Genomic DNA, 19,885 nt, shown 5'->3' on the forward strand with positions numbered 1-19,885 from the left:
GACACTTAGGGTGTATTGTTGAGCTCCACCCTGCTTTTGTGAAAAGCAATGAAGCAGGCAGAGAGGACGTGGAAACTGTCCTGCTCCCCGGGAAACCTTTGCTTATCATTTTTTATGTTGTTTATCATTATTTCTGAAAGAGCATCTGTAGATTAGCCTACTGCAAAGAGGCATGGGTGAAACTGCTCCAAAGTAGGGCACCGAAGGACACCACCCCTGCTCCCAACTATTGTCAGGCATCATGGATTTGCAGTGCTCCCAGTGACCTGCAAAGGAAAGAAAGATTCTCAACTAACTAGGAATATTTGCAGCCGGCCAGGTACCTCAGTGACTTGGCATTTATTATATGTATGTTGCTTTTATCCAGGTACCAAGTCACAGCTGAGGGGAAAACAGCAAGGTTTAGGATCTGTTAGACTCAAGGACTGTAAGAATGCCATGAAAGTGTGTTTGCTTGAAAAGCAGCATGTACTTTAGCTATGTGAATCTTCAGAAAGTACCTGCATGTACTCTTTCCTTTCTTCCTCAAAGGCAATCAGAGCAGATATAAAGATTTTCTTTATTTGGTGTGCCTTCTTTATGATGCAGGTTTCCCTGAAACTAAGGCAAAAGCATTTCTGTGGAGGCACTATTGTTTCTGCTCAGTGGGTGGTCACGGCAGCTCACTGCATCTTAGACAGGTATGGATGTGATATTTCAGGAGCTGCAGGTGCAGAAAATGATTGATTGTAGAAGTGTGTGTGTGCTGTAGCATCTTTTGTGGTGATTACTTACAGGTGCTACCATTTTATTTGTAACCAATATTTTCCATGTTTTAACAGAAAGAGGGAAAAAACAAAAGTTTTGAGCATCTCAAAAATAATTAAGAATAAAATTAACTTACAGGGATTGTTGGAGACTGATTTTGGAAGTGTAGGTGAAACTCTGTACCTAACTATAATTATCAAGTGACTGCAATTTTTTTTTTTTTTTTCAGTAACAACTGGCAGAGTATATGCGAATAGTACTGACCTCTTGCATGCTGATGATTTTCAGCCTTAGTGCTTAAAAGAAAAGTCTGTGAACGTTGTACAGAAGGTTTCAGTGCTGATCTGTGGTGGCTTCACTGAGGTTCTAATTCCATTATAGTTAATACTGAACCTTTCTACCAGTGGATCACCTGGAATTATAAATTTGATCTGTATCTGGCATTGTATGTGATCACATCTTCGTCAAATTAGCCAATAACTGCCAAGTTTATATTAACTACAGAAGGACAGGCAATATCTAAATCAGTATAAAGCCTCCTGACACAAAAATAGTTCTTCAAGTCCGGGGAATAAATCTGAAGCAGAATAAAAAGTTTATAATGATTGCTTTTGTGTTTCCTTGCTGCACATCTGATCTGGTACTAGGAGCCCTAAAGCAGGATTCACGTAAGCTTTTAAGTTATGAACTGAGAATGCTAGAGAAGTGGTCTTATGTTTTCTGTACTTTCCTATGTCCAAATCTTCCTTCCTCCTTCAAAAAGCAGTGTGACTGAACATTTTTAAATACAGTAAGAGGACCTGGTTCGTCAGTGGACCACCAAAGCACAGTCGGGAGCGTAGCTAAATTGTTTTTCTTCTCAGTCCTTTTCAACTCCTGATTTCAACTGCAGGGCATACTCAGCTCTTGCTGACTACCAGTTAAGTGCTCTAAAATCTGAAGATGAAAGGTATTAGGTATCAGTAGTAATAAATTCTCTTTTAAAACAACTATATTTTTCCCTTTCATTTTGAAGCTTCTGTAGCTGAACTTCTATTTTTCTATTCTGCAGGAACCTCGTCCAGTACATGAATGTCACTGCAGGAGAGCATGATTTGAGGATCAGGGAGAATGGCGAGCAGACACTCCCTGTTAAATATGTCATTAAGCATCCAAACTTTGACCCCAGAAGGCCGATGAACTATGACGTTGCCCTTCTGAAGCTGGATGGAGCCTTCACCTTCAGTAAGGCCATAGTTATCTGTGATCTTTTTCAGTGGGGAAGGTAAGGCCTTTGCTTCTCCCAGATGCTGTGAAAGGTCTTGAAACTCAGTTTGAACCAATTTCACAGCTGTCAGATTATACCACTAAAAATCTCCAGAGTATTTTGCAGCTGTAGTATTTAAAATACCAGAGGTGAGTCAGAAAAATGTATCAGTTGACTTAAATGGTTGTCCTGGTTTCAGCTGGGATGTAGTTAACTGTCTTCCTAGTAGCTGGTGCAGTGCTATGTTTTGAGTTCAGTATGTGAAGAATGTTGATAACACTGATGTTTGCAGTTGTTGCTCAGTAGTGTTTAGGCTAGAGTCAAGGATTTTTCAGCTTCTCATGCCCAGCCAGGGCACCTGACCCAAACTGGCCAACAGTGTATTCCATACCATGGGACGTCCCATCTAGTTTAGGAACTGGGAAGTGGGGGGCAGGGATTCGCCGCTGGGGGACTGGCTGGGTGTAGGTCGGCGGGTGGTGAGCAATTGCCCTGCGCATCATTTGTACATTCCAATCTTTTTATTACTACTGTTGTCATTTTATTAGTGTTATCATTATTAGTTTCTTCTTTTCTGTTCTATTAAACCGTTCTTATCTCAACCCACGAGTTTTACTTCTTTTCCTGATTTTCTCCCCCATCCCACTGGATGGGGGGGGAGTGAGTGAGCGGCTGCGTGGTGCTTAGTTGCTGGCTGGGGTTAAACCACGACAATGGCCTTTTTCAGCCTCCATACTCCCTTCAAGAAAAAGGTGTTGTTCTTTGTATGCAGGAGATTTAAAATTGACCAGATAGGTGGTTTTCTTTTTTATTGAAGGCACAGGTGGAAATTTCTGCCTCTGGCGAACAGTAAAGCTAGTGAAAGGCAGACCAGAGCTCAGAGCGTACCGCGGTGCTGTCTGTACCTCACTCGCTGACACCCGCTCTGTGTTTTGCCCTCTCTTCGCTTGGTGCAGGCTGCGGGAGGGAGTTGGGATTATCTGCAGCGGTGGCAGAGTGGTCCCTCTGGGGGCTGAAATGGGAAGGGGGGAGGACAGCTGCTGCTTGCCCGTCTCCTGGCCCGTGAGCCAGCTGTTTCTCAGCTGTACGCTAACTTCGCCTTACGGTCAGGTTTTCTGGAAGGCCACTTCACATCAGTTTTACGTAATATTGAGGTGCATAGGAGAGTCCACGCAATGCTTTGCTCTTCCGAAGGCTCCAGCTCTGATCATGAGGTTGCTCGTTCTTTGTCACCACAAAGACGAGCGACTACTTTTTCTAATGGAAGTTTGGCTCGTGGTAGCAGCTAAGTTTAAGCTGAATGGCAAGGCCTGGGCCGAAGCTTGTGGTGCTCATGGCTTTCTTCTTCCATTCCAAAACACTACAAAGGGGAGGCACAGATAAATTGTCAAATGCCAGGTTAATTTTTTAGATGTCACAAAAATAACAATACTTTTCAGTTAAAAAAAAAAACAACAAACCTAACTGAGAAAGGAAGCTTTTTGTTGTTGTTCTTTCAAATACTTACCAATAGAATTCATGTCCGTGTGTGGCAGGTTCATCAGTTTTGCCAGCATGTCTTCCTGATCCTCGTGAAAAGTTTGAAGCTGGGTATATCTGCACTGCTTGTGGTTGGGGCCGCTTAAATGAGAGTAAGCCACTCAAATTGTTCTTTGACATTCAGGTTTCTCAGTGTCTTATTTCTGAAGTTAAGAGCTTGATTGCGTAGGTCATACGCAGACCAGAAGAAACCATCAACTGGTCCTAAGAATTGTAGTCTCAAAACAGGATCTTTGCTGGCTTCTATGCCTACCTGTGAATTATCTCAAAACGGATCACTACAATATATAGACCTGTATTTCGATTTGGAAACATTTTAAAATTTATTCAAGTAAAACTGCTTATGTACACAAAACTGGATGTTTATCAAAACATGCTTGTAACTATAAAATGGCTTGGAGCAAGTTTCCAACTAAGTTTTTTTGGTGTATTAGCAGTGACATTAAGTTCACCTTTCAGCATTTCTTATGAACAATTTTTTTGTATTTCAGATGGAGTACTCCCTCAGGTCTTATATGAAGTCAATCTACCAATCCTAAACAGTAAGGAGTGTTCAAGAGCATTATCAACTTTAAAGAAACCCATCCAAGGTGACACTATAATGTGTGCTGGATTTCCAGATGGAGGAAAAGATGCCTGCCAGGTCAGCCGAACAGAGGGCCTCGTGTACTTACAGGTGTTTCTCAGAAGCTCAAGGCTCTGTGTACCTAACTGAATAAATACACTGTAAACTCTGTTATTTGGAGTGTATTTCTTTTGATGTATGAATTCTTTCAAAGGTTCTGTATGGGGCAACGCACTTAATTACATGATGCCATTTAAATTATTGTATGAGTTGTATGACAGGTTCCTGAGAGCAATTTCGCAATGTGTCCCAGTGCAATAATGCTTAGGGCTTTCTAACTTCAGAACAATTGATTGATAAATTAGTTAATGTTGCTAAGATCCTACAGAGAAAAGTAGAAAGTATTGTCTTGGATTACAGGAAGGAAAGGAAGTCAGATAAAGGTTAAGTGATTGTTCCCTGTCATGGGGGGGAAAAAAAGCTCCTCCTTTTTACATGCTAAAGCACAACAGATGTGCACCCATGAGGGAATTAGTCTGTCTCTCCCCCTTTTGACAATCCTGACTAAACACAATAAAAAAGAAAGTGTCTTTCTTCACAGTTTTTTAAAAATTACTATCCCCTACATTGCAGGTTTGTTAGTATGGCACAAAAGGGAGCTCAGTAAGCTCTTTAAGGCTTGTTCAGTGGTACACACGTACTTTTGTCAGCTGTAGGTTGTGAGCTTTTACTTGTTTGTTACAGGGTGACTCTGGAGGCCCTCTCTTGTGTCGACGTAAGCATGGTGCCTGGACTCTTGCTGGTGTGATCTCCTGGGGGATGGGCTGTGCTCGTGGCTGGATAAGTAACGAGAAGAAGAAACATTACAACAGAGGATCTCCGGGAATATTCACAGACCTCAGCGCGGTGCTTCCCTGGATTCAAGAGAACATGAGTGCTGGTATTAAGTCTCTACAGTAATGTGTCCCTCACTTGTGACAACTGTTCTGTCTCATAATAATATTTCATTTAATTTTATATTTTTCAAGATATAGCACTTATTTTTTCTCCCCATTTTTTCTGGCAAAGCACTGTAGCATTTCCCAATGCCTTTAAGTATATGGTACTGATTGGCAATGGCCAAAACCAAATTGAGAGCATTGTAAATGTTTACTTTGCTTCCACTTTGCCTCCTACTTGGACTAAATATGTGTGTGTGTATATTTATTTTTTTTTTAACCTTAAGAATGGTCCTTTTATCTAGCTAGCCAGTTAGCATGGTATTTTTAAGTGGAAATTCACCAGCTGAAAATGTCTGAAGGTCCGTACGCACCTCTTTGAAGTCACTTGTCATTTTTCTCAGCAAAAACATGTTGGATCAGACATTTGACTACTCTCAGGATTGCTTTTGCTTGCTCTGCCCAAGAGGCTACGTATGTCCTCTGTGCAGGGGATCAGCGTGAAAATTATCCATTGCTTCCAAAGTCATGGAGCTGGTGATACAAATGACAGTCTGTCTAGCGGTGAACTTCACTCAGAGCATTAAGAAACTGAATTAACATTTTCTTTCAGTTTGGGCTATTTTCATTAAAAGGTATTGGAGATTGTGTTAAAATTTATGCAGAGAACTGAAAAACTGAGGAGGGGTTTTTAAGAGGTTTTGCTAGTCAATGATAAGAAAAAAAATTGCAAGGGGAAAAAAAAATTCCCATTAGAAACCAGGTTCAACTTGTGATTGAAAAAAAGAAAACCCTAATAATGTCGGAAAAAAATGAAAACGGTTTAGCTTCTGAAAAATATTTTGGTTTTCAATTTGAAAAAAAAAAAAAAGAAAAGAAAAGAGAGAGACAGGGTCTTTTTATTAAAGGTTTACTAGTTGGCCCACTTTATTATCAGGAGAAAATAACATGATTAGCTATTGTGGTAATTAAAGTGTGTTGGCTCCAGTAAACAGAAAAAGTGGTTTGGTAGGTAAAGTGAAAACACAATTCTCAATTGCATTGGCATTAGGTCTTGCTTGCTCACTCTTTTATACTGTCATGCTGGTGCAAAAGATCTTAACTGTAATTGCTGTCAGGCTTAATGTCTCTGCATCCCTCGTGATGCCAGCATTTGGATTCTGCTACCCTTACCTGAAATGTATAGTATTTACTTAACAAGTATGTGGAAAGAGAGTACTGTGCTGCTCAGACTGAGCACTGGCCTATCAATGTATGATTAATTCTAGAACTGGCTACTCCAGAATTGTTTATTCCAAAGTCAGCATTGCCTGAACTTGCAATTTTGTTTTAATTCTAAGCCTAGTTTATTGTAGGCACTATGTCCCCAAGAAGCATTTAAATTTGCCTCAGTGCTAACCATATAAAATTACCATTTCAAATGGATAAAAATAAAGCCTACATTGTGAATATGAAACTACAGTAATTTATTCTTCTTTTTCCACCCCCTTCCCTATCCCTCCTTTATTAGATCTGAAAATGAAAAGCTCCACAGGTGAGTAAAGTATTTTTTCAGTATCTTCTATCTGTGTTATCTGAGCATAAAAAGACCCCCAAAATAGTCTGATATATAATCTATGAAGGAAAAAAAGTAAAGAAGCTTGATTCATCAAAGCACTTTTAAATGTATACTTTAATTATGTACTTTCTTCCTCCTGGTGCTGTAAAAAAAAAATTACTTATGTACTGGTGACTTCAAAAAGGAATTTTCCTTAAGTGAGCTACATCTATAAAGCCATATTTTTATTGAAATGCAAATAAAATTGATGGGAAAAATGTAGATCAGAACCTTAAGCAATGCATGAAATCTAGTTAGTGAAGTTTATTCTGGTAAAAATATAGATTCTAAATGGAAAGTATGAGGTAAATTAGTATTACTTTTGTGCAGTTTATGATGAATCTATCTACTTGTCTGGTGTCTGTTTCTATGAATAAAATGCAAAAAAACCCCCACCATGAAACCCAACCCCGAATGTAACATGTTTTAAAATTGAAGTCTTACTTTGATTCTGCCATGTTTATGTTCTTGTTGGACACTCTGTTCATCTAGGTAGAAGTTCACATAAAGATACTAGAAGTAATGCTTGTGACCTAGATCTTAAAATTTTAATCTTAGTAATCTAGAGTGAGATCTCTCAGGTGATAAACGAGCTTGGGCACATGGTCAGTTTGTATAGACTTGCTGTGGCCAGTGAGAATTGGGTATTTAAGTGCTGTTTGTGTCTTTTTGAAATATTATAAGACAATCTTATAAGTACATAAGTACAATTTGTTTTCATATACGTAGTTGTTGATCAATGTCTTACTGGCTTACCTTGCAAGGAGAAAGAAAGGCAAGAGAAGATAATTTTTATAAGTAATTGTGTTTCTAACAACACTTATCTGGAGAGGAAAGCTTCTGCTTCTTCTATTAAAGTGTCTTTAATACCATATTGTACTGTTGCAAAAGTCTCCTGCTGTGATATAGCTAAGGATGTTATTACAAATGGGCTGCAATGAATGCTTTGCTTATGTCCTGAGGTATGTGGTTTTCCTCCCTGAAAAATATTTATACTGGAATCCTCATTTAACAAATAGTTTCTTTAAGGTAAAAAGCAAGCACTGGCATTTTTACAATAAAATAGGATAGCACATCGGTAGTGCTTAATTTTTGCTCCCAAATTTTGTGTTTTAAAACTGACTTACCATAGTTCCAAATAAAAGAGAGAAGACCCAGCATCAGTCTGCCAGCAGAAACAAGGTACAGCTGAGCAATCTTGAGTCTCACAATGTTCTCTAGATGTTTGAGCTATTTGGTGGAACAAATGATTGCATATGTGTCAAACATGATTATTTCTGTTTTGTTTTAACTCTACAATGCAGCATTTTGTAGCATTCAGGATGGCAAACTCCCTGACAGTGAAGGACAATTACATTTTCCTGGAAGTCCCAACCAGTTCTATCAAAACCACCAGTAAGTAGACAAACACACAGTCTTTCCCCAGAAACTATTACCCCTACTGGTGTAGTTTGGGGTTTTTGTTGCAGTTTTGTGAATGGGAACTAATTTGTTGTTCCAGATTGTGTGTATGGACTCTATTTGTACCAGAAGGAAATTATATATTGCTTCATTTTTCCCACTTTGATATAGAGCCAGAAACGTTTTGTGACTATGATTCTTTATCAGTCTATTCAAAAGACAACAGACTTGTCGGTGAGTTATTTCTTGGAAATAATCTGTCAGTGTACTCTTTCATTCTAACAGCAAGTATACCCAGTGAGGACATTGTGGTTGATTACGTTTTACTTAGGTTTTCATGATGAATATGTTGTGACATATGATCTAAAATAAAAGACAAAGAGTGTGGGAGGAGAAGAGAATGGAAAATGCCTGGTAGGGAACTGTGTCAGCCAATGACTTTCTGGTGTCAAGGATTTTCAATTTCTAATAGTGTGCGTCTATTTGGGCTAATGGATTAATAGAGAATATAGAGGAATGAATAGGCAATTTTCTTCTCATCCTAAAATGTTTATAGCTAAGTACTAAAATGGTACATGCAAGTTTTCTCAAGTGACTAAGAGTTTAAACAATGATTATTCTCTAATACTATGTTTCAGGGAAATTCTGTGGAGGAGATCTTCCATTACCTATTTTGATTGGGTCCAATAGTATAAGGCTGAAATTTGTTTCTGACAACAAGGATTATGGAACTGGTTTTTCCATGACCTACAAAGCTCTTACACCAGATATTCTTCCTGGTAAGTCTAAGTCTTGTAATATACCTGTCTGCACTCTTGGGTGGTGACCTGAAAAAAATTTTCAGGAGAAAATGAATCAGAGGAAGCTCCTATGATAATTCTGTGTGGGTGATGTTATGAACAAGGTAAGTATGGTTAGGCTGCCATGTGACATTGTGGAGAAACTGGGATGCAGAAAGAGATAGGATAGATGCTGTTGAGAGAAGCCCTCCTTTAACATTGCCTCTTCTCCATCCACTTTATACAAGATCTCATTTCCTTCCCTACTTCCAGAATGTTTTAAAACTTAATTAGATTAGTCAAATGAGCAGAATTTCCAGATGAAAGGTGCTTTGCTAGTCCCAAGCATGCTTTCATGGAGGGGCCCTGAGGGAGGTGGCTAATGCTAAGATGTATGTTGTGGAGAATTGCTCCCAGTTTTGCTGTGCAGAGAGGATCATCATCACTGCGGAGCAGGCCCAGGGGCCATCTGCTGAGTCTGGACAATCCAGTTACAGACAGACAGACACCTGTTGTTCCTGTTCCTGCAGCTTTTTCAGCTAGTTTCTGTCCTGGGCAGAGTGTAAGGAGGAACCCCCTCTGAGGGGCCTTGCCACCGCATAGCCCATCAGGGAGACATGTCCTCTGGTTGTGTTTTATGTCACCACTTTCCTCTCCGAGAAAGCTGGCAAATGTTCTTCTGACATGCCTGTGTCCTGCTCTTCGGTCACCCCACATGGGTACCTGTGCCTACAGTGCATTGCCTGTAGCCAAAGGGGAATGCTATAGTCATAGGCTGGACTGCTCTTCTGCCTGGGAACAAATTAAAAATTTTCTTTGCATCTTTTTCAAACAGAAGGATTTGGCTTGCTGCTCTGTCCTGTTCTCTTTCTCAGCTGTGTGAAAGCACCACAAGAGTTTTTCTGGATTTTTTTTTTTTGTGTGTGTGTGTGAATGATTTAATAGGAAATCACAGTGCCTTCATTTTCGTTTTCCTGGATTTCCAGATTCTGGCTGTGAGTCCTTAGCTGTCCTTTTTGAAGAGGGTGTGTTACAAAGTATGCACTATCCAGAGCGCTACAGCAACATGGCAGACTGTCAATGGATTATTTGTGCACCAGAGGACCATGTAATCAAGGTATAATATAAGCCTTTCTTGTGTCTACAGGATGGAAGCGGGCACAATTGAGTTAACAAGAAATTATGCAGCTAAGGACAAGCAAGATCAAGCAACATAAGCTTGAATAATGCTGCTGGATGCAGTTAAGAGAAATCACTTTCCATCCCAAAAGCCAGATTTCTCCTTTAGGCTATAGTAAAATAGGATTTCCTGGTTTAAATTTCATCATGACAGGTTCTTCTAGCAAATGTAATATACTATGTATCCCCTGTGAGAGGTCTGAAAGTCACTGAAATCAAACCCCAAAGGAATCATTGAGAATACTAAAGACCTTATTATAGATCTTTGAACTTTTTCTGTGTGAATTTAGCAACGAGATTCACTTTTTCACTTTTTATTTAAAGCTTACATACCAGTCTTTTGAAGTAGAAGAAAGTGAAGATTGCTCTTATGATGCCGTGACTGTGTATGAAGATGTGGGAAAAGAGGAGGAAATTGGTTTGACTTTTGATTTTTGACATATTTTGGGGGATAACCTAGTTCTTTTATGACTTTCACTAGCCCTGTTTTACGGTCTAAAATCAAGTTTGCCTCTAGAGTCTCAGGTGATGTTATAGGTGCTAGTTTCAGTACCTTGAAAAATACTTGCAGGTGTATTGCTGCTGCTGTTCCACTTACAGAGGCAAAACCACATTGAACAGAACAGTTTTGTGTATTTAAATTCTATATGAAATGCAGTTCTGAATTCATATCAATGAAGAAAAGGGCATAACACAATAATTTATTTTTATAGTAATGATCAGACACAGAAAGCACCCAAGAGGTCTCCTTTCCAGAGTCCAGTTGCTCTTCACTCCAGATAAGCAGTCATGTAATTCTTGCCACCTTGCTGGAGATTCTCCTGCTTTACATTGAATGAGTCGACCTGTCCCAATCAATTGATTTCAGCACTTGCTTGATGCGGGTGCTTAGATTAGCACTAGCAGATGCTAGTGCTGAAACACTAACAAGGGGAAATCAGGTTTCCAGTGTGTTCTATATGTAATGGCAACCTATGAGCATGAGTGCTGCGATAGACTCTTACGAAATAATGCAAGAGTCTCCTTGTTCTTATGAGATAACTACTGAACAAGGACAGACGTCAGAAATAATAGAACAGTCCTTCAGCCTCAGTCTACTTATCTCAACTCCTCTCTTGTGCATAGTTATTTTTTACCCTCCTGTGTGAGAGCTGGAATACGCAGAATTTTGGGTACCCCCTGTTGAAAGACATAAGGATGAAAAAGTACATGTTAATCTACAGTGAACCTTTGCTTTTCTCATCTTTAGCTAAGTCTTGTGGATTTGCCCTACCAGCACCTGTTCTAAGCTCCTCTGCTGTGATGCTGGTTGTCTTTCACTCTGATGAAACAGAGACCTTTGGAGGATTCAGAGCTACAGTCTCTTTTGTTCGTGTAACAGGTAATCGAAGTAACTTGGGAAACTGCCTCTTTGGGGCAGCACAAAGGGCTCTTCAGTGAATCTGGCTATTCAGAATTATTTTGCTCTAGGAGGTTCTCATCTAACCAACTGTTTCAGTGAAAAAACTGTATTGTGAACCTATTGAGGCCTTAAACAAAGGGCCTATTGAGTAGGTGAAGAGAAACTATGAATCTACCCAAAACCTCAGAGTTTTATTTCACGTAAGAGTATTTTGGTGCATTTTAAATGGCACTTCACTACCATGTGAAGATGTAATAGCACAGATCTCTACTGTAGAAATCTATTCCTTCTACAAAAATTGTAATAAAGGAAATAAAAGTGCTTTTGTAATAAAAATATCACTCAAGACAGCCTGCTAACACATTTGCTATTTTCATTTGCTAGATTTAGATACTTCGGACTCGACTAGTGAAGAAGAATTTGAAGATATGGATATGGATATGACTGAAGAAGAAATACAGGTTACAACAGGTAAGCCAACCCGAGTTATATTTTCTTCATGGGAATAGGGAGTACCTATAAAGAACTATAATTTAAATGCTGTTTTCTCGAAATTTTTAATGGATGCAGTTGTCCCAGAATTTTTCAGTAAGTTATTTTGAGAAAATAAAAAGATGAATAGTAACAGTTCTATGCTTTGGCTTTAAAATAGGAAAACCTAATTTTTCTTGTTTCCTTCATCTTGTTAAGTCATTTACAGCAATGCAATGACATTATTTCAGCTTGTATGTCAGTTTACACCTACTTGCTTTGGTGAAAATAATTGCAAAGGGTTACAGGGTAGTTGAAAATAATAATCAGCATTTTAGAACTTCCCTTTTTCCCTCCAGTACTTTATGGAGAATGGGATGAGTCCGTATTCATTGTAGGTTTGAGGCTAAAACTTTGAAGGCAAGCAGTTGCTTTCATCTTGGTGAAGCTCTGTTTTTACTAAGATCATCTCCTCATGCTATGTCTAAACGTTTGGATCCTTTGTAATGAGGGAAGTTGAAAGATTTGGCAAAAAAGGGGAGGGAGCAATCTTTAGAAGCTGTGGGGTAGCTCTTAAATTGACTGTTCTTTGCTTCTCCAAATCTTAACCTCTAAAGACTTCTTGAAACATCAGTGCTTTCTGTTTCAGATGGTATTTGTGGAGTGCCTTCAAATCAGCCCAGGTTCATCTTTAGTAGGATAATTGGAGGTGAAGTAGCTGTACCATACTCATGGCCTTGGCAGGTCAGTGTACAAATTTCAGATGAGCACATCTGTGGAGGAGCAGTTCTTGCCAAAGAATGGGTTGTCACAGCTGCTCACTGCTTTAATTCTAAGTAAGTACACCGGGATGAACCCTTCCCTGGGAATGTCTGTAATTGCATGGTGTGTCTCTGCAGGTGACAGAATAATGCAGGTGTGTCTCTGCAGGTGACAGAATTGCGTGGTGGTTCTGCCCAGGGTGGCTGGCACAGTTTTAGTTTTACCACCTACTTACAGCTCACGCTGGCACTGGATTCTTTTGCTCCACATATATGTACTAGGATCATAGTGGCTACTTCTGTAGGCTTGGCTTTCATTCAGATCAGTTTTCCGAAGAGATGACAAGATACTAAGTCCCTTGTCATTCCCCACTTACTCTTAGGTAACTTCTTTGTGTTTGGGTCTTTTACAGAGCATGTTTTCATCCAGGTAGAATCAACCTATGAAAAATCAAAAAATTACTGAATTTGTGTAGATTTTGGAGGACATACAGGAGGCTTTTGTGCACAAGGTTGATGCCATTCCCTTATTAAGAACCTATCAATCTGTTAAATCAGATTACATGGAAATTTTTCTGTCTTTATTGAGAGGAGATAAAAGGATAGTCTGTGTGACTTTTGGACTCTTTAAAATACTTTCTAAACTGCAATTGGTTTATTCATCTCTTAGGCTGAATACCACCTGTTTTAAAGTTCAAATTAATCACAAGTACATTAATTTAAAATTCAGATATATACTGGGCCATTAAAGTATTTAAAAAAAAATCTTCCTAGGATGGCAGATAATTAGGTATTCTGGCCTGTTTTCAAATAAAGTTGCTATTACTTGAAAATGAGGGTAAGCTTTCAAAAGCCCCAAATGCCAAAGATGCTCAGGCATCCACATTCTCCATTTCTCTGATTCTTTTCCCCACCCCCACAAAACTGGGGATCTGAAATGCAAGTACTGTTTTGAATGTCAGACTTTGGCGTCTATGTTTCTAAGTATTAGTTTGCAAAATTTTGTCAGGAACATTGTTGCGCTGTGTTGAAGGTACTGCTTTAAGAGCCATATTAAGGAGGAATTCTCTATTGCGCGTTGCTATCACATCAGAATTTGCATACGTGGCTTAATGATTCTACACAACTAATTTCATCAGGGCGTTATGACAGGTTTTCAGGTAGTGAGAGGGCTTGGTTAAGAAATCAAAGTCTGAAATGAAATGTTTGTTTCATTTCTTTGTATCCTTTGATAGGTAGCAATGTTTTAGAGGTCACCCGTTTTTTCATTAAGAAGGTAGGGACCAGCACTGTCCCTGGATGACATGGACCATGCAGGCTTTGTGATCTGCATCAGGCACCCCCAGTCCTTATAAAAGTGACCTTTCTCTCAGTTCACTATGTGTTTGAGAGATCCTACTGCCTCATCATGAGACTATTTCATGCTCCCTAGAAGACAGTGGGAAGATTTCCATAGATTTGTATTGGAGTGTGGGCCTCAGAAGTTGTTGGCCCAGCAATATGTAGGGCCCTAGTATCCCTATAGGGTGGGGGAGGTTTTAAGATTCACAGGTTTCAAGAATGCTGTTATACAAGCCTAAGAATGTGCTTATCTTTTTTTTTTTTTTTAGGGAACTGTACAGAGACTTATGGATGGTGGTAACTGGACTTCATGATCTTACAGAGCAAGAATACAGACAGGTACTATAAGTTCTGCTTAATAATAAAATAGAAATCAATCTTGCAAAATAGTTTTTGATGTAAATGCATCTCCTAAATTGTTCATGATGCAGCAATCTAACAGCCCGCGTGCTGATCTTGATCTGCATTTACACAACAGCTTTTGTGTGACAGTCAGAGAAATTATATCAACACAGATCTGTGCCTTCACCAGTAATGAACTCCAAAGCTCAGTGTCCTGGAGGATGTGTGAGTGAGGAGTGTATTGTCTCTAAATTCCCTGGTGACTATTACCAATACAGAAATAATTGGGGCACAACTTTCCACTTTGCTCAGACTGGACAAATGATTGTCCAAGACCCAAATGATTGTCCAAGACCCTTTTCCTACACTTGCTGGATGGAGTTTCTTGCATGTTCCCTGATCCACGTCCAAGAGGCATAATCCTGAATTGTTAATAGAAGAAAGCTGGTGGCTTCAGCAGCTGCTTTTAAATGTGTCCTCCTCTTAAGGCACCTTGCATATGGCCTGAAAATTTATAAAACCAAAGTTACTTAAAGACTCAAATTCCTAAGTAATTCAGAAAATGTCAATGTCTGCTTTCCTAGAAAAGGTCAGTAAAAAAGTATATTATACATCCGAGTTTTAACAAGACCACTATGGACTCTGATATCGCTTTACTGCAACTGGCCGAGCCCTTAGAATTCAACCACTATGTGCGCCCAGTGTGCCTCCCAGCCAGGGAGGAGGCAGTTCAGCCCTCGAGGGTGTGCGTTGTCACAGGATGGGGTGCACATGAAGAAGGTATGCAGTCTTTGCTATTTCAAACATTGACCATGCTGTAGCTGTGTTTTAAATACCATGTTCTGTGTTGTAACATTCATTCTGTCTATATATTAGCGTCTGGAAAACAGACATGTTAAAAAGTTTTCACTTGTATAAGCTCAGCTAGACATGCAGCAAAATGGGTGAGAGGAAAGAAATCAGATAATTTAGACTGAGACCATTTGAAAAGGGGAAGCGTAAAGCTTCATTCTGGAATCACTAATTCATGCCTCTACTGGTTTCTGAGGTGTCTTTTACTTCAAGACAGGGAAAAGGGGAAAAAACTGCATCAGCTGGAAGTCCCCATCCTGGTGCTCAACACATGTCAGAACTATTACATGAATCTTCCCAGTAAAGTGACCCAGAGGATGATCTGTGCTGGATTCCCTCTGGAAGAAGGCAAGGACTCATGCACAGTAAGTTGCGCACATCACCTTTGCCTTCTGACACTTGGGGTATGGCCAGACGGGTTCTGGGAAGGGGACTGTTAAAACCTCACTAAAAGCTGTTTTCTTGCAAACAGGCTGTAGGTGATATACAGTGAAAGACTCCCTAATAGTAGGATTTTAATTACTCATTGCAAAAACAGGTACTCCCCTTGAACAAAGGTTATTTCTTTCTCTGCCTTTTAAAATCAGAAACCCCCAAACACATGAGCAGCTGAGACCTCTTGTAGTTGAACTGATAATTTTAAAACATAAGGAGTGATGTTAGCTCATAACAAGATTCCTTTGTCCTTGTGCAGGGTGATTCTGGTGGCCCATTAGTTTGTCCTTCAGAAGATAACTCGGGATTTTACACCCTTCATGGAATCACTAGCTGGGGCTTGGGCTGTGGAAGGAAGAGCTACCCGGGAGTATACACAAATGTTGGTGCTTTTGTTGACTGGATCAAGCAGAATGTTAACAGTAGTGGTATGTATGAAAACAAAACAATTAAATGAATCATTTTGCTCTTGCTAGATGCTTAATTTAAGGTCTTTTCTAGGGTGCCATTTTTATATTTGGGTGTCCAGCACTTCCTGAAATCTTGGTTGTTTAAAATACCCCTAGCTGAATGCCCAGAAACAGACGAATCTAAATCAGTAGTCACTTCTGAAAATCTTATTTGTTCTGGATATATTATTATTGCGCTCTCTATTGCATTTCTCATGTTGACGGCTATGTTTTCCTTACTGCTGCTTTGCCGCTTCATTTCTCAGGGTTGGGAGGAGGTAGGGAGGCATGAACTGACACGAGATGTGACAGCTGAGTCCACTTTGACAAGTTTACAGCCTGCCTTTGTTGATGATCTTTGCAAAGTTTACCCTGTTTTCTTTTTCTCCTTTTTGTAGATCTCCCCATTTTCATGGTGTGACCGTCAAAAGAACGGTTCTGATGGACCACATTGTAAAACACTTCCAAAGCACAAAGGCCACTGAAAGCAAAATTTGGTGAGAGTGTGTTAGTTCATAATTGGTGAACACATCCCAAAATAGCTGATACTTATCCTGGTGAATTGACTGCTGATTTAGCTGAATTGAGACTTTGGCTTCACATGCGTGTGCTTGGGGCAGAGACAAGTTACTTGCAGGCTTCTGACACTCTATTAATCTATCTTAGAAGGAAAGTGAGGGAAAATAACCACCATATACCATATGCCAAGCACGTCCTTGAATGTAGTACTGGAGAGTGTAAAAGTACTGCAGAAATGAGATTAAATAAGTGCCTGTGTAAAATAACTGAAGGGGGAGTCAGTCATCCTTCCGTTAAGGTGGATGAGAGTGTTACCTCTGGCTCTGAGAGGACCTAGGCAGTGGCAGTAGTAGTGCATTCTGAGCAGCAGAAGAACATTGTCTAGTCATTAGTGAACTGAATCAATCCAATTGCTGGGAAAAGGATATTTTTAATACAGTTCCTGTTTTAACAAATTGCGTGTTGTTTAAACAGATAGAAGTGTTTGAAAAGACAAGTATTACAGGCCAAGGGCCTTTGGCAGCATGCAAGAACTGACAGCTATCCTAATTAATCTATACATGTAATTAAAGAGGTACTGTGTAATCCACATACTGCAAACTGAGCACATTTACTTGTAAATAGTAGTTTGTGTAATGCCAAATGGCTGCTTACACAGTGTTTAGAATCTAGATCAGTTTAGAAACACTCTCAGTGTTTAGAACCTAGATCAGTATGATAATACAATAGGTAACACAAGTATAATCCTTCTTTGACTCAGTGGTCCAGAAAATAACTAGAAAGTAAGAAAGATATCTCATTTTGTTTCTGTTGATTTTTAATGGTAAAAATCTTTAGAGATATGTTTCCCATACATGCATTTGATGCCAGTAACCCTACTTTTTTGATGACATTAGTTTAGACCTTCTGATTTTTTTTAAAGATATAATTTTATTCTGTAGCTGGGGAAAAAAATAATCTCTCTACCTCTCTCTAAACATTCCCAAGTGAATACGGTAAAAGTTTTTCACCAGTTTCTTTTCTTCACTGTAAAGTTTTAGGCAAAAGCCCACAAAATAATCTGGAGCATGAGCTTTCCGTCAAATCATGAAAATACTTCATGGTGGAAGGACTACGGACAAATTCAGATTAAGTGTGAGGCACAGCTGTATTACATTATTGATACAGTATGCTTGTTCTATCTTTGATAAACTCTCTGAAGAGACCTTCAGAGAGCAATGGAGGGAAAATATCCTTTGTATTTTTTCATTATGGAAGTCTGTTAATGTTCAGTTATAGTGGAAGTTGCCATTAGCTAACTGTATCAGCCTAACTATGCTGGGAGCAGATCTGTCTAATCACTTGGTTGCTATTCTGTTTTGCTTAACAGGAACAAGATGACTTAAAATACCTGTAAAGTTTTTATCTGCTTATTGATTTAATACAAGGATATCAAGTGGGTGTGTTCAGAAAAATAAGAAGGTAGGGGGAGAACTACAGGTGGTATCAGCTATGCTAGCCCTGTTGAATGCAGTGGTTATATGCTAAGAAATTGAGATCTCTTAAAAAAATTCCTTTCATATATTCAGAATGCTATCTTAAATTATTTATATTTGATTTGATTGTTAGGGTACTTACTTTTTGCTTGACTGCAGGATGTTGACCTTTTGTGTTTCTCATAGTATGGTTTTACAAGTAGTCTAATTTTGCTTTTATTTGTTGTATCTTTTCAGGCTATTGTAAGCTGCCAGTATCTTTTAGCAATAATGTGAACTGTTTTGTGATGAAAATTAAAACCGGTTTTAAAAAAAAATAAAAAATTACTTTCAATGGAGTTCGTGTAATGGAATTATATTTTAGTTTCTACAAAATTTATATGAAGTCCACTTTAATTTTTGACAGTTATATGAGGCTTTCCTAAACCCTACAGTCAAAAGGTAGGATACTAGTAGCCTACCTGAGTACTGAGGTAGACTCAGGTTCCCTGCGTGGTTAAAATCTGGATATAAACCTTCTTCTGTTGGCATGTAAGTAAAAATATCTTCTTTGTAACGTTATATAGAAGCAAACGAAGGCTCATTGCATTGTTCATTGGCACTGTGCTAAATACTTAGAATAAAAGTCTATGTCCAAAAATATCTCGTTCTGACCTTTGGTAAACGTGAGCATCTGTGACCGTAAGTCGTCCTGCTTAGCTCTGAAATGGTAGTCCTGCTCTATGTGTGCACGTGGGCATGCATGCTGGGAGTCCATCTATGTTGCCAATGATGCACCTAGATAGCCTTTGCAGGAGTGGTTATTAGAGCATTTTTGTAACTTTTGTTGGAAAGGGAAGATCTTAATCAGAAAATAGAAAGTGTATGTCCACTGTTAATGCATGTCTGGCAATAGTACAGAAAAGGAAACAGTTGTTTGAAATCTGGGTTCTGGCTATATAGATAACAAAAGATGTTAAAAACATTGTTGATCTCTGACTCTATGGCATTACCTCTGTGAGTTCTTGGTTCGTAATTCCTTTACTTTGCCATCTCCTCCTTTTCCAGCCTAGGGCAGCATAGTGGCTTACTGCATCATACTGTTCTGGGTTGCTTCTGCTCCTGTGACCTCCCCGATGAAGCCAGAGGAGCAATAGCACAGCAGCACCATATCCTTCCTTAGATGTACTCTGCCTGGAGGTATGCATGCCATACATTTCCTGACTCTCTTTTCTTCCACAGTTCCTCTGCCCAAAAGGATCTGACAATCATAGTATTTAGGTGGTAGTATAGAACTATGTTCTCATGGGATCTTCCCAGTTTTCTTCTCTTTTCCCCTAGCCTTTTTTCCATTGTAGTTTTTGAGGACAAGTGGCACAAGGGCAGTTTTTTTCTCATTTAGGAATCCATTTACTGTCATGTACTGGATGCACAGAAAGACTTATTTCTTCATCTGAAGTGACTAGACTTGGTTCTTTGCATGCTTTCAAAAGAGTGAATTTAACAGTAACACCAGAGGAACTGTGGATGTTATGTCTATGTAAGAGAAGTTAACAAAAGGAAAGAATTAGGCTTGGTACTTTGAAGAAAAAAAAAACACCACAACAAAACCCCAGCAGTTTTATGTAGACCAAAACCCTACCTCTGGCACAAAAGAAAATAATCAGCAAAAATTGAAGGAGCATTAGGAATAGTTAATACAGGAAACAAGAAATACTGCTAAAAGTGTCTCAAGCTCTATAAACCCCCTTACTTGCCTTTCTCTTACTGAAGGCAAGGAAGAGTCCTGTTCTTGAGGGAAAATTAATACTTCCTATCAATAGTGCATTTCAGAGAATCACTGGTAATTGCATAGCTATGCAATTATT

General features: G+C 39.1%; 1 protein-coding gene across 4 annotated transcripts in view; it reads left to right on the forward strand.

The window, feature by feature from the left end:
- OVCH2 (ovochymase 2) overlaps positions 1–19,535 on the forward strand; it is a 28,826-nt gene extending 9,291 nt beyond the window's left edge. Inside the window, exons 4-23 of one of the 4 annotated variants that reach the window (XR_011328166.1) lie at positions 589–680; positions 1,799–1,971; positions 3,529–3,624; positions 4,024–4,175; positions 4,842–5,037; positions 6,546–6,569; positions 7,937–8,027; positions 8,134–8,267; positions 8,672–8,812; positions 9,799–9,929; positions 10,316–10,409; positions 11,241–11,372; positions 11,778–11,864; positions 12,514–12,700; positions 14,236–14,305; positions 14,893–15,088; positions 15,374–15,525; positions 15,855–16,023; positions 16,443–16,541; positions 17,933–19,535. Coding sequence is in view for 2 of the 4 variants with exons in the window: in XM_009920373.2 (XP_009918675.2) it covers positions 589–680; positions 1,799–1,971; positions 3,529–3,624; positions 4,024–4,175; positions 4,842–5,037; positions 6,546–6,569; positions 7,937–8,027; positions 8,134–8,267; positions 8,672–8,812; positions 9,799–9,929; positions 10,316–10,409; positions 11,241–11,372; positions 11,778–11,864; positions 12,514–12,700; positions 14,236–14,305; positions 14,893–15,088; positions 15,374–15,525; positions 15,855–16,023; positions 16,443–16,465 (2,340 nt within the window). In the remaining 2 variants the exon portion in view is untranslated. Of the gene's footprint in view, positions 1–588; positions 681–1,798; positions 1,972–3,528; positions 3,625–4,023; positions 4,176–4,841; positions 5,038–6,545; positions 6,570–7,936; positions 8,028–8,133; positions 8,268–8,671; positions 8,813–9,798; positions 9,930–10,315; positions 10,410–11,240; positions 11,373–11,777; positions 11,865–12,513; positions 12,701–14,235; positions 14,306–14,892; positions 15,089–15,373; positions 15,526–15,854; positions 16,024–16,442 lie in introns of those variants that run through there. The other 3 variants (XM_009920373.2, XM_069803950.1, XR_011328167.1) reach the window with 3 other exon arrangements.
- Positions 19,536–19,885: the final 350 nt, after the last annotated feature.

This window comes from Haliaeetus albicilla, chromosome 16, assembly GCF_947461875.1.
Source record: "Haliaeetus albicilla chromosome 16, bHalAlb1.1, whole genome shotgun sequence".
Taxonomy (NCBI): domain Eukaryota; kingdom Metazoa; phylum Chordata; class Aves; order Accipitriformes; family Accipitridae; genus Haliaeetus; species Haliaeetus albicilla.